The sequence below is a fragment of the Crocodylus porosus genome, unplaced genomic scaffold, assembly GCF_001723895.1.
Source record: "Crocodylus porosus isolate Cpor-Errol unplaced genomic scaffold, CroPor_comp1, whole genome shotgun sequence".
Classification (NCBI taxonomy): domain Eukaryota; kingdom Metazoa; phylum Chordata; order Crocodylia; family Crocodylidae; genus Crocodylus; species Crocodylus porosus.
In genome coordinates, this window is record NW_017728939.1 from 3,301,579 (window position 1) to 3,314,960 (window position 13,382).

Below are 13,382 nucleotides of genomic sequence, written 5' to 3' on the forward strand. Positions count from 1 at the left end.
GGCATAGGAACATTTTGATCTAGTATTTGCCGAATATTTAGAAATAACGGGAGTCGGTTAACTATCACAGTGCAATTTTCAGGTCCATTTACTTGGAAACCTTCTGAAATTTTTGCTCTCTTTATGCTTAAAAGCAGGTTTAAGGCAAGGTGGTGATTTTGAAAACACAAGAACTTGGAGGACACTGGAGCACTTTACAAAACATCCACATTAAAAGGCGTTTAGCTAAACTGCATTTTTGGAAAAAACATAAGGTTTTAAACCACCTCCTTTAAAGAGATGCTAGGAGAAGTTGTGGGCAGTGTCTCCGATCATCTGAACTAAAACATAAGCAACAAGATGCTCTTCTAATATGGCATGGTCCTGGGATGCTGGCTGAATTCTGACTCAGCAGGAAGAGAGCTGCTAATGGCATTGTTTGCACCACTGCTTGTTGCACCTGAGTCTGCCTTTAAAGTCCATATATTTTGAGTTGCTTAGTGCATGAGAAATGATAAAATCTTATCCTGCTATCATACAGCTACAAAATAGAAAGGGTCAGATGCCTATACTTTCAAATAAAGTGCCATGTTTGGAATCCACCCGACTCAAACTCACCAAGAGAGGTCAGTATTACATGGATCAATGTGACAGTGATGGCGTAGTCCCAGACCCATCGCTTCAGCAGTGCAGCAAAGAGAAGGCTGCTGGTGAAGTATGTCAGCTCCATGGACAGCAAACTCACTAGGAAAATGAGGAACAAAACCATCCTTATTGTGGAGTGAAGGCAGATAGAGCTCATAGCAGGGATCTGTGGGAATGCAAAGCATCCCTGTCAATAGCATTCCAAGAAAAGACCTCAACAGTCTCCTGGAGTTAACTTCCTGTCCTGTTCTTTGGGGTACAGATTATACTGGTACTAATGGGAGACATGCAAGAAGACATAAGGAAAGTCCATTCCCCGGTGACAAAGAAATCTAGTACCATTTATTCTTCTCATTGCCAATAGGCCACTTCATTATAAACCAGTGCAACTTCACTGTCTTCCCTGTATTTGTTCCTTAGAGTCCAACCTTCCAGATAAAGTAATCCCACACACTCAGGTGTTCACAAGCTCTTGGCCTGGAAGGATCTATGTGGTTTTTTATATTCTAGTGCTGCCTGGCTGCCCCACACTTCTTACCGAGATATTTGGGGTTGGAATAAGAAGGCTCTGTTTTAAATTCAAAGGGGATGAGTCCATCAAATGTGTCCAGCCTGGAAAGAAGGCAGGAAAAAAACTGTTAAAAACATTTTTAGGAAGTGAAAAATGATCAAGGGCAATTACACTGCTCTCCAGTGAAAACTCGGTGTTTGAGGCTCATGCCTGTCTGAATGAGTTAGTCTATAAAACCCTTGTTAAATGAAGCCAGTATAGTTATACTGTAAATTTCCAAATATCAGGTGAATAGTCAGCATTCATAGAGTATAAAAGAGAACCTCCAAATTGATCCCATCAATGTCTCCTTGCATTTAGATTAGGATATAAACAGGGAACCTTTGCAGTTATGGCTGATATTTTAACAGCAACCATTATGCCACCTGTGAGCTGTTTCAATAGCCTCTCTGAACTCCGTTCAGTTTCCAGTGAGCTGCATGTGTTTCATTTAAGCCATCCCATCCTGTTGACACTGACTGGATCTCAATTTCAGTACCCTCAGCAGAGAGGTCAAATTGGAATTTTCAAAGGAACCTAAGGGGATTAGGAGCCTGACTACTCTTGAAATTAAATGGCACCTGAGTGCCGTTTGATTACCCTGTTTGGTTACTCTCAACATAAAAAGATTTTGAAGGTGTAATGGTCCTGTCAGTCCTAAAGGTGATGACTATTTTAACTATGCAGCAGTGGTCTGTGTTCTTTTTCCATGGAAACCTGAATGAGTCATTTGCCCTGTCTGCATCTCCATAGGGATGTAAGAACTGTCATTTACTGGGTCAGACCATAGGTCCATTTTGCCCAGTATCCTGTGTCACGCCGTGGCCGAGAGCAGATGCTGAAAGGGAGAATCAACTGGGTATGACCAGGGCTTTTTCCACCGTTTGCCAGGGGTGATGCATAGGAGGTACACAGGGGTGCACATGCATCCCCTGAGAGCGCTGGTGCACCCCATGTTAGGCTGTGCTCTCTTTAGCTGGCAAACAGGGGGCCCCCCTATGAGTGCTAGCCAGGGAACAGGGCCACCAGCAAAAGTGGCCATGCCACTTCTGGAAGCAGCAGCAGGAGTTCCACACCACCCCCCCATCAGTGGGATTGGCCACCAGGGGACATCCCCCCCACCCCCCGGTTGCTGACTGGTGTTGGGGGGGCATGTGCCCCCCCCCCGACTCAAGAGGCACCAGACACCTATGCTGTTCGTACTTGCAGCCTCCAGCATTTAAGGTCTAGGAAGTTCTGATTCAGAAGCACTAACTCCCATACTTAATAGCAATTGATGCCACTTTCCTCCAAGAATTTCTCCAATCCCTTTGTTGAATCTGGCTGAACTGTCAGCTTCCACAACACCTGGTGGCAGAGTTTCACACTTTAATGACACGCTGTGTGAAAAAGAACTTCCTTGTGTTGGTTTTAAACTTACTACCTACTCATTACATTTTGTGACCCCTAGTTCTTGTACTGTGAGAGAGAGTAAATAATAAATCCCTGTTTACTTTCTCGTCACCATTTAGTATTTTGTGAACCCTTATCAGGTCCCCCTTCAAGCATCTCTTTTCTAAACTGAATAGGCCTGGCTTCTTTAGCCTCTCCTCACATGGAAGACCCCCAACACCACTGATGATCTTTGTTGCCCTCCTCTGTACCTTCTCAAGTTCTTCTATATCCTTTTCGAGGCTTGGGGACCAGAACTGATCTGTGGGCATGTCTACATGTGCACCTGGCTGCTCAGTCATTACTACATTAGTACTTGGTACTAAATGACTGCGTAGTAACTGCCGGTATTGCGCAGTTTGGTGCCATACGGGTTGTTTCCAACCCTACCATGCAGTAGCGACAGCATCATGGTTCATGCCCACCAATGCTAGGTTGCCATTGTGATGAGCTACAGTGTCATAGCTCATTCATATGGCAATGTAGCATCTCATGTAGATGCACCCTGTGAGTCCTTTACTGTAGCTAAACAAACTGGATCTTCAAACTCCAGGGCTCTGCAGTCTGGTGCCTTTCACAAGCACTACATTAGCCTGAAACTAAAAAATAAATGGTCTGTTTGGGAAGAACAATTGAGTCAGAATTGCCCTACTCCACTTGGGAAGGGGAAAGGAGGACTCTCATGCTTCACCAGCATACTGTGGAGCAGCTTTATCATAGAAAGGCAACATAATTGTGCACGCCCCTAGCAGTTTAGACCTTGTGACTTCAAGGGGGTAAGCTCAAGTGAGATCCAAAGCAGCAGCCTCACCTGAATGCTCCGTGACAAATGCTTCCAATCATGTAATAAACTGTGTAGAAAATGACCAGGCACAACAGCAAATGAAGGAGTATGGTCTGGAAGTCAGAGCAGAAGAGTAACGATTCAGTTCATGCAGCTGGGGAATGAGACATTTACTTACTTCCAAACAAACTTGATAAAAATCCCTGCCTCCTGTCAAATAAAAAATCCAACAGTTTTGCTTAAATAGCATGCCTTAAATGAAAATAATTTCTCTGCATATTTCAAAAGAAATTCTATCTGAAGAGTTCACAGGATAACCCACATTAAGGCCAAATCTTATTATAACCTGTTGAAATCATTTAGATGAAATAAAACAGTTATTCAAGCAGTACACATTTGCTGCTGAAGTTATAATGGAAATTAAAGCACCAAACGGATTAAACTTAGCAGCTAAGCACCAGGAACCAGACTTTATGAACATGCTAAACCAGATTTTAGCATCTTCTACCAGTGCATTTTCTTCATTTCAGTTCATTCAACTAGTTCAGTTCAATGAACAACTCATTCAAATGTGAGAAACAAATTAAGAGTTAAAAAACCAAGAAGGTTTGCTTGCTTCCTCCACTTCAGGAAGAAAAATGAGATAATAAGAGGATAAGTTCTAGACAGATGCAGATCCAGGATTTTTTAAATTGGGGATGCAAGGGCAGGGACCAGAACTGCAGGGATGACTATACACCTCCTCCTCTCTGCACTGGGGCAGGTAGACTGCACCCCAGAAGCAGCACAGCTGGGGACTTTTTAAGTGCTGAAGAATGTAAGCATTTCCCCAGTCTTCCCTTCAGTGCTCAGAGGTATGCCCCATCATTTCTCCTCCCATCCACTCCACTGCCACTGCCAGTATCCCACAGTCTGCACTGTCCTGGGGCCTAGCGGAGCTCCATTCCCTCCAGTCAGGCTGCATGGGGGCTGAGATCAACCCAGGATGGTGGCAGCCTGTGGGTGGGTTCCCCTTCCCCAGGCCTGCTCCTGGGCTGATGGAGAACACCTAGGGGGAGCAAGCAAGGAGGAATCTGCCTAGCCACTGCCACTAGTGTCCTGGACTGACCCATGCCCCCACACAGCCTGGTTGTGTCCCTTGCACCTGGGACAGTGGAGACAGCCGCAGCAGCAATCAGGGAAGAAGGAAATAGGAGGGGAGAGGACAGGGAGGGGATGTGCCTCTGAGCAGGAAAGGGAAGAGAAGGGCTCCTGCCACATGGTCAAAAAGCGGGGTGCAGCTATACCACAGTACCCCTCTGGATCCACCCCTGGATCAAGCAGTGTTAAGATCTTGAAGGGCCTGACAATGACCAGAAAAAACTGGTTGAATTCACTGACTCAAGAAAATACTTCCTCTGTTTCAGGAAAGTTAATTTTCACTGCAACACATATTTTAATGTACTCGCATTTTGTTAGGTATCCAGAACAGTTAATGATTGATTAGCAGTTGATTAACTGTTTAATTATCAATTAATCAACTAACCACTTTACAATGCAGTGTGCATTTTACATTGAATTCCAAATTCCATCCAAATAATCTGAATATAAATAGTGAGCATGAAACATTAGCCATATTCTAATACAAAAAGTGACATTCACTGTTTTGTTGCATAAGTAAAAATAAGGATTCTGAATAAATGTATGTTACATTATATAATTGCTTAAATTACTGGGTATAGAACTAAAGCCTCCTGGTTAGCTAAAAAGGAGCACCAATTAGACCATCCAATGATAATTAGCCTCTCTCTATCAAAAAAGCTAAAAACTACATGTGAAAACAACAAATCAAGGTTTCTTGCTTGCTGACTTAAATTGTCATTAAAATCAGCCATTTAAATCCATCCACCCTGCTTCTCACCACAAAGGAAGAATTAGAATTCAAATTTGTCAGGGAGAAAGAAAGTTTCCAGGGAAACTCCCTGCCTGCTGCAAGCAATCAAATTTGGGCTCTATGTACAATAAGGTATTTTGTGCCCTCATGGGGCAGGCAGGATGTTTCCTTTTTATAACGTGCCTTCAAATGGAAAGGCAAGACACATGTCTTGCCTGTCCATTTAGCTGAATGGTGTTCCACGAACCAGGTGCTCAGAAAATGGCTGGCCGTAGCTTCACATGTTTGCTCTGAAAGAAGAAGCAGTCAAATATAGAGAGAACTAGTGGCCGCTTCCTGCCTGTCTTCACCCCTCCAGTGGAGACCGGCTTTAAAGCCTTTACTCTGGCTCTCTCCTGACTATTACATTCCCCTGCACAGGAGGATATTCAGGAGGCCACTTCTAGTAAAGAGTGCTTAGTATGACTGAAAAGGTACCCGTAGAAATTCAGTACTTGGTGTTTATAAGGTCCCAGTCATTACAACATACTCTGCTGTGAAGTAGGACAATGCTATTCTTTCCTCTGGATGGATGGATACTAGGGGCCCAGGCTCAAGAAGGACTGTTGGTCCCACAACACCGAGCATTGCAACATCTAACATTTAGGCTCCTAATGGATGGAATCTACAAACCTACTTGTTGCCAGTACTCCCTGTCTGATGGAGAAGGAGAGTTAGACACCTCCGGCCAACTCACACCGAGCAGGGGAGCACCCCGAGTCAGCACGCTCCCAGAGCTGGCCGGTAAGAGAGCGCTAGAAAGGCGTACACTAAACCTCACTCCTCTCCAAGACTCATGTGCCCTCCTCTGCTCAGGGTCTGCAGCCTGGAATCCTCTCCTGACACAGGTGCTTGCTTATACCCTTTCTTTTGAAAACGGAGCGGTGGCCACTCTTCTTTTGTGGCTGGCAACACTGGTGCTCCCCTTGTTCAGTGATATCCTAGCGATGACACTCAACCAGGAAGTGGGAGACCCAGCCTCAGTGCTCTCCTCAGCCTGAAGAGGAAACAACCCCACATCTTACACCTCCCCAGTGAATGCCCCTTTTACATGAAACAGCTTGTGGAGCAGGGACCAAGACCCAGGCCTCTTGCAGACCTCCTAAGCTACACAGTCATGCTCATTCTTGCCTTCTATTTGTGGCTCACAAAATCTCAAATTCTTTTCTGCATGTTGGCACAACCTGTACAGGTTGGGCAGAGACTGCACGCCGGCCTAAAACAGTCAGTTGCCTGGTCATCAGGCCATTCACAATGAAAAGAAGAGATGTAGGATTGAGACTTCTCTGATAGAGGAAGAAATCAAACCTACATCCCCCCCACCATGGATGAATGTCCACCTAGGAAACATGTTCTCATCTTAGGAAGGCTACCAACCCTCCTGGTTCCCCCAGCTAGACACTTCCCTGGTATATGTGAGCTATGCCATGTCTGTCCTGATTTACAGCTCCCTATGGCTCCAGCAGGGGAAGGGTGGAGGGTTACCCATAACACCAGAGATGCTACCGGCTTCTTTTCCATATGGTCAGACAGAATTAGCTTCAACATGCATAATGCCCCTGGAAACAACTTAACTCACTGCCTCTTAACGTAATGAAACTGCTTTTTAACTAAATCATTCCTGCTCCGGGAGACTTGCCTATCTGCCCCAAGTGCCCTGGAAACACATCCGCAGGGCTGGAAATGCCTTTGTCTTTAGTATCTGGTAGGCAACTGCCTCTTTCCTGTGTTTTCTAAAGTATCAACTTCACCCCCTCCTCCCAACTCCCACTGTCTTTGCCTTTGCTTCTTAGAGCAGACTCAGTCTGAGCCACCACGTGATCCTTCTACAATCTGACCTGGCCCAGATGCCACTGCTGACCCATAAACTCCTGCTGTGCTGGGCTTTACCCTTCTCCCCACAGCAGAGCAGAGGTTTCTATTCAGTTTTACCTTGATGCCTGCCACCTGGCTGTCTTTGAAGGCCATGGATGTAGAAGGCTCATAGCCGCACACGGAAGGTGCCAGGATGTGTAGCTAAATATGATGATCCAGGAGAGGTCACCTGGATTTCTGAGTCATGAACAAAGAGACAAGCAGCAACGCGTACTAGAAGCAAACAGACAAGCAGGGAGAAGGGAAAGCAAGTGGGAAAAAAGCTTGACACTAATCTGGTAGAGTCTTATCCTTGGATGACCTGAATCTAACCCTAGCACATCAACTCACAGCCCGTTTCATGATGAGAATACCGTAATATATTTGCCCTGTAGAAAAGTTTGGCTCTGTCTCTGGTGTATGTTATCAGATTTGTGTGCTGTCCTTCCCAAAAAGGCTTAGGGAAACTTAACAATAAAATACATTTTTTTAAATTATAAAAAAGTATTGAAGTAAGAAAAAATAACAAGCCAAGCTCCCCTCCCCCACATTCAAAAGCAATCAACCTCACCCCACCCTTCCTGCTTCTTCTAGGTGTTTCCCTACCACCACCCACCTCTGTCTTGTTCCCCAACCCACATTCACTACTTCCGTAAAAGAAAACAATCTCCCCCAAATTCCCTCTGATGCTTACCCACTCCCATTCCCCTGCTTCACATCCAGGTGATTCCTGCCTGCCCCTGCCGCCCCCCCACCCCACCCCACTTACAGCCCCTCCCAAGCCTGTACTTCCCTCTTGTGGGGGTGGTGCGGCTGTCCCACTCTACCCACTTGTCTGCCTCTCACCCAGGGGAGTCCCCCACTTGCCTTCATTAGCTGTTCCTCCCAATCCCATGCCTCCCCCTCTCTCTCAGTGGTAACAGAAGATACACCTTTTTTGTCTATGATCCTACCAGGCCTTTATACACAACTGTCTGGACTCCTCTGGGTCCAGGGTGGCATACATGGAGGGTTGATAGGATCAGACACAGCCTTATGGAGGGAGAGTAAATAAATTGGAAATGCTTGTGGCCATAGGTTTTCAGATTAGCACCAAGGACAACTGATCACAGGGCTATCAGAGCCTGGCATTAAATAGGAAATGGGTTTCCCAGCTGACTTCTAAAAGTGATATATTGCAAGTAGTCTTCACAGGTCTGATTTTCCATGGCCCTGAACTTTAAGCAGTCCTTCACACCAGTTCAAAGTCGTGCAAAACACTAAGGTCTGGGACAGGAGTTCCATAAACCAGTTCGGCCTCAAGCAGTTAAGTATGATACTACAATCAACCAGGTTTATCTTACACCAGTTTGGGCCATTTTGAACCGATTTATGTGCACTGAACTTTTGTTCTGGTATAGGTTTAAGCCAGTTTCTGATCACTTAAACCAGTTTATATGTGACTTTTGTCCCTAGCCTAAGAGGTCAGCACTGAAACACTTGATGCTTACTGATGTCAACAACCTCAGAAGGCACAGAGCAAGGAGAATTAGACAGCCGTATTAGCAGAAGTGTAACAAGGCAGCTAGGTGCCCAGGGCAGCGGCAACACATGGAGGAAATGATGACTTCTGTCTGGCTGCCACCAAGGAGCTGGCATAGCCATGCAGCTGCAATGGGAGCTGGAATTTTTTTCTCCCAGTGACTGCCCCTCCCCTCCCTTAAGTCAGCATCAAGGGCTGCTGCCCTGATCACCCCACCTTAGTTATAATATTGCCTAGGAAACAGAGATCAAGTTGGGCACAGGAAATTCAGCTGGGAAGTTGTAGAGACAGAGGGGAGAGAGAATGAGATTCTGAAGAGACAGCTGGGACCCTCAACATACCAGGCAAATATCCCCTTGATGGCATGAGCCACTGGACAATGAAACCGGAAGCCTCATCCCCATCCAAGGGGAGTCAGGGTATATCAAAACTGGGCAGACCTCTGCACAAAAAAAAGAAAGAACACAACAGCTATGACTAAGACACGTTCAAGCTTACCTTTTTGGAGGATGAAGCAGTGACCAATAACTCCAGGACTAAAGAGGGAAGTTGAGCAGCACCTCCTCACCTGGACTGTGTTTTATAAGGGAGACATAACTGCCACAAGTTTTGTAGCACAGTCATTTAAGACCAGAAGGGAACAGCAAGGAGTGGTATAGATCTGACCAGAGGTGCATCTGGCATAGCTATGTAATGAGTCTAGCACTGCAAAGGCAAAAAGTGGTCTTGGTACAGGTGCATTGGCACAGCTATGGAGAGGTGGGGACGTGTCTGTAATAAAAGGTTTTGCAGGCCTGGGTTAAAACTCCTGTATAGGTAAACCTAACAACTCTGGATCACACATCTGGTGCTAATGGCCCTTCACTCACATCACTGAATTCACTCATCATACTTCCTTGGAAGAGAAGTAAACCTGAGGTGATATGGCTGGCTGGAAGGACACAGGCATAGCTTGGTAGCTAATGAGTCCTTGTAGCCCCAGGACACAACAGTAAAGAAGAAAGGATGCAATATCCTGAGAAAGCTTTGTCATCAAAATGGACCTGTCAGCTTTCGAATGCTTTCAGAAAACTGCCAGAGAGAGAAAACACACAAACATTTCTATCGTGTCAGGGAAAATTATTGCAAATGACAGGTAGAGCATCTGGGCCTGAGAGATGACAGGAGGGCCAACAGAAGACGAAGGCACTGGAAAATTCTTGGGAGCTAGGTGCCATTTAAGTGCACAAGTTACATTTTGCCTAATTAGTAACATGAATGTTATACTCGAGTGGGGTGGCAGGAATGGGCGGGGTTGATATGTCAGAGAACACAGGGTGGAGCTAATTTTAAAGAATTTTGAAGGAGAGCTTTTATTACAAGAGACGCTACAGCAAGTCACAACCCATTACTTGCAAGACTGTCTAAATTAGTTGCCCTTTCAAAAAAGGGTACGTAACCTCATTCATTACATTTCCCAGCGATAACAGGCTCATTCCCAGGAATTGGTTTCAGGCAGTGGGGGATCTCGCCTCAGCTCTGTTTTCTTTCTCCCTTGCAGAGAGAACTAACCTCAACACAAGAAATTCTCAACTTTCCACTGTGAGCTTCCATTATGAGGATCCATTATGAGTTTCTGGAGTCCCTGATGTCCCATTCTTCCTGTCAAGAGTTCACCAGTAAGCTGATGTAGGCAATTTCTTTTTCAGTCCTCCCTGCAGGGTTCACCCTCCTGTAGGTCCTTCCTGGCCTCTACTTTCTAGAAATACCCTCACTTCACTGGAAGTCCTGTCATCATGTTATCACCTGATGCCTGATCACCTGAGCCAACCACCAGTGGCCCCAACCCATCTCCTGGAAGATGGATAACTAGACCCAAGTGGGACTAAGGACAGCTTCTCTTAAAGCCCAGACCTACCCCAATCCTGTCCCAGGTCTTCTTTGGCTATCCCTTGATACGAGGATGGTGTCTGCCAAGGGGAGATTATTGATAAATTTTAAGATGGCTGAAAAGTTCAATCCCTGTTCTGCAAGTTTTTCCACAGATACCATAGGTGGTGCTTGGGAGGGTTGAGAGGGGTACAGCTGTTGGCCAGGATGTTGTATGCTTTCCTTCCTCCTCTGCCGTTTCTTGGCTTCCTGAGAAAGACAGTTGTCTTTTAAGTGGACTATAGCTTGATGTATGGTACAGCACCAGAATGGTAATTTGTGGGGGGAGGGGGGCAGCTTGTGCTGGGGCAGGCTGATGGAGCAAATTAAGGCAGAGTTCCAGGCTTCCCGATATTAAGGGACAGTCCCAGGCTGTGATAGGCACTGGAAAAAAGGTCAGGGGTGGATTGCAGATCGGTCTCAGTGTGCGCAAAGATAACGCAGTCATCAGTGTACTGAAGGTTGGTGATGCCAGTCTTGGTAACCTACATTTTGCTGTGAAGGTGCTGCAGGTTGAAAAGCCATTCAATACTCAACCCCAATTCTGGGAGGAAGGTGGTCACAGATCAGAATCAAAATCACAGCAAGATAGAAGGAGAAAAGGGTTGGGGCAATGACGCAGCCCTGCTTGATGCTAGTACAGATGGTAAATGGGTCTGTCTCTGATCCATTGCAAAGGACTATGGCAGTCATCCCATTATGGAGTAGCCTGGGGGTGCTGATGAACTTCAATGGACAACCAAACCTAGCCAGCACCTTCCATAGGGCTTCACGATTGATGGAGTTGAAGGCTTTGGTTAGGTGAATGAATGCCATACACAGCTCCTGGTGTTGCTCTGTATACTTCTCCTGGATCTGTCATGCAACGGAAGTCATGTCAGTGGTACCCCGTGATGGTCTAAAGCCACGCTGGGATTCTGGAAGGACATCTTTGACAAGAGGGAGTAGGCAATTCAGAAGGATGCGAGTAAGAATCTTCCTGGCAACAGAGAGGAGAATAATGCATCGGTAGTTTTTATAGACTGACCTGTCCCCTTTCTTGAAGATAGTCACAATGTTGGCATTCTTTAAGTCGGGTGGAGCTTCCTTGTTAACCTATATGTTGATAAGAAGTTGGTGAAGTTTATGCCGTCTGGTCCTGGCACCTTATTGTCCTTGGTCTGAGCTGATGCTATGCCAGACTTCCTGGGATTACTGGGCGTTGAGGGATGGACGCAATGGTGGCAGCTGAGACCTCAGGTTCACAGCTGAGTACAATGTTGAAGTACTCCTCGCAGCCTTGTTTAATGGATACATAATCCGTGAGAAGGGCGGAGCCATCCTGCAATTGCAGAGGGGTTGGGCTATTGGACCCTGGCCGGTGGATGGCTTTTATTGCTTGAAAGAAACTTCTTATGTCATGTTGATCAATGAAATTCTGGATCTCTATGGCCTTCACTTGCCACCACTGGTTCTTGATGTCATGTAGCCTCCTCTGAACTACAGCTTTAAGCCGGTGGTTAGCCTCTCATTTTTGCTGGTGGGAGGGTTTATTTTGCCAGCTGAAGAATGTGGCTATCTTCTGATGGATAAGTACTAGGATTTCCTCATTATTCTTATCAAACCAATCTTGGTGACGGTAACTGAAGTATCCAATTGATTCAGCACATGCTTTGTGAATAATGTTCTTAAGTTCCTCCCAGCGTGCCTGGATGTCCTTGATGTTGTCAGGTAGGTCAGAGAGCCTCTTAGTAAGGTGTTGCTGAAGAGACTTATATCTAGCTTGGTCTTGAAGTGCCTTGATGTTAAATCTCTTCAATGTTCGTTTGGGTTGCTTATAGTGTTGTGGTACAAGCTGCATGTCCGTGATTCATCTGACTAAACGGTGGTCCATCCAAGAGTCATCTGTACCTCTCAGGAGTCGGGTGATACGGACATAGGTATGATCACAGGCTCTGACAATAATATAGTCAAGAAGGTGCCAGTGACTGGAGCGTGGTTGTTTCCAAGTGGTGTTATATTTGTCACTGTATCTGAAGATAGTACTCACGATGAGCAAGTCATGCTCTGCACATTTCCTAAGGAGGATTGGAATTGACTTTTCCCACCCCCGATTTCCCAATGGTGCCACTCCTTTGTTCAGAGGGTCACCCAACTCTTGTGCTGAAGTCACCCATGAGAATGAGCTTGTCTTTCCTGGCAGTGGTAGTCAGGACTGTGTCAAGAGTTCAGTAGAATTCTTCCTTGTTGACTTCCTTATCGTTAAGTGTGGGGGCATATATCACAAATTCTGATAAAAAATGCAAATTCTCTGATTGAAAAGCCCAAAATCTGTGACTAAAATGAAACGTCACTGTATATATAGGTATCAGTTGAACACAATGTTTTATTGATATATTTACAATTTTAAAGAAATTTGGAAGCCTACCAGTGCTTCAATCACTATAATAATATAAATTCTAAATGCCTACAAATTTTGGTATTTGACTTTGGTTTTTTTATCTTGGAAAATCAGCATTCCCCCTACAGCTTTCACTCATCAGGACACAGGTCCAGGCCCATCACATCCCAACCACTGCCCTTGGGCCCTGCTGGTGCCCCTCACTCCTCACCCACAGTCCCCGGCTCTACTGGTGCCCCTCACTCCCCAACCATAGTCCCCTGCCCCCCAGCTCTGCTGGAGGGGGGCCCCAGCTGCCAGGGCTATGGGATCAGGGACCTGGGTTTACAGTGCCGTGCCCTGCAGCAGCACCTGAGCCCCAGCTGCCACCCATGGGAGGCGGTGGATGCTGCGGCTGAGCAGAGCATAGAGCCCAGC

At 45.9% G+C, this 13,382-nt stretch overlaps 1 protein-coding gene across 1 annotated transcript; it reads right to left on the bottom strand.

Annotated features, from left to right (window-relative positions):
* Window positions 1-448: 448 nt before the first annotated feature.
* Window positions 449-4,265, bottom strand: LOC109318419 (transmembrane protein 244-like). The gene is made up of 3 exons (XM_019547657.1): window positions 3,417-4,265; window positions 1,163-1,236; window positions 449-723 (listed from the first exon to the last, which is right to left on the bottom strand). The coding sequence occupies exons 1-3, from the start codon at window positions 3,446-3,448 to the stop codon at window positions 554-556; spliced, it is 276 nt and encodes a 91-aa protein (XP_019403202.1). The 5' UTR covers window positions 3,449-4,265; the 3' UTR covers window positions 449-553.
* Between the last annotated feature and the right edge of the window lie 9,117 nt (window positions 4,266-13,382).

Coding starts and splice junctions, on each gene's coding strand:
- LOC109318419 (XM_019547657.1), bottom strand. CDS start 3,448: ATGATTGGAAGCATTTGTCACGGAGCATTCAG. Junction 1,237..3,416: donor ATTTGTCACGGAGCATTCAG/GTGAGGCTGCTG, acceptor CCTTCTTTCCAG/GCTGGACACATTTGATGGAC. Junction 724..1,162: donor TTCCAACCCCAAATATCTCG/GTAAGAAGTGTG, acceptor TCATTTTCCTAG/TGAGTTTGCTGTCCATGGAG.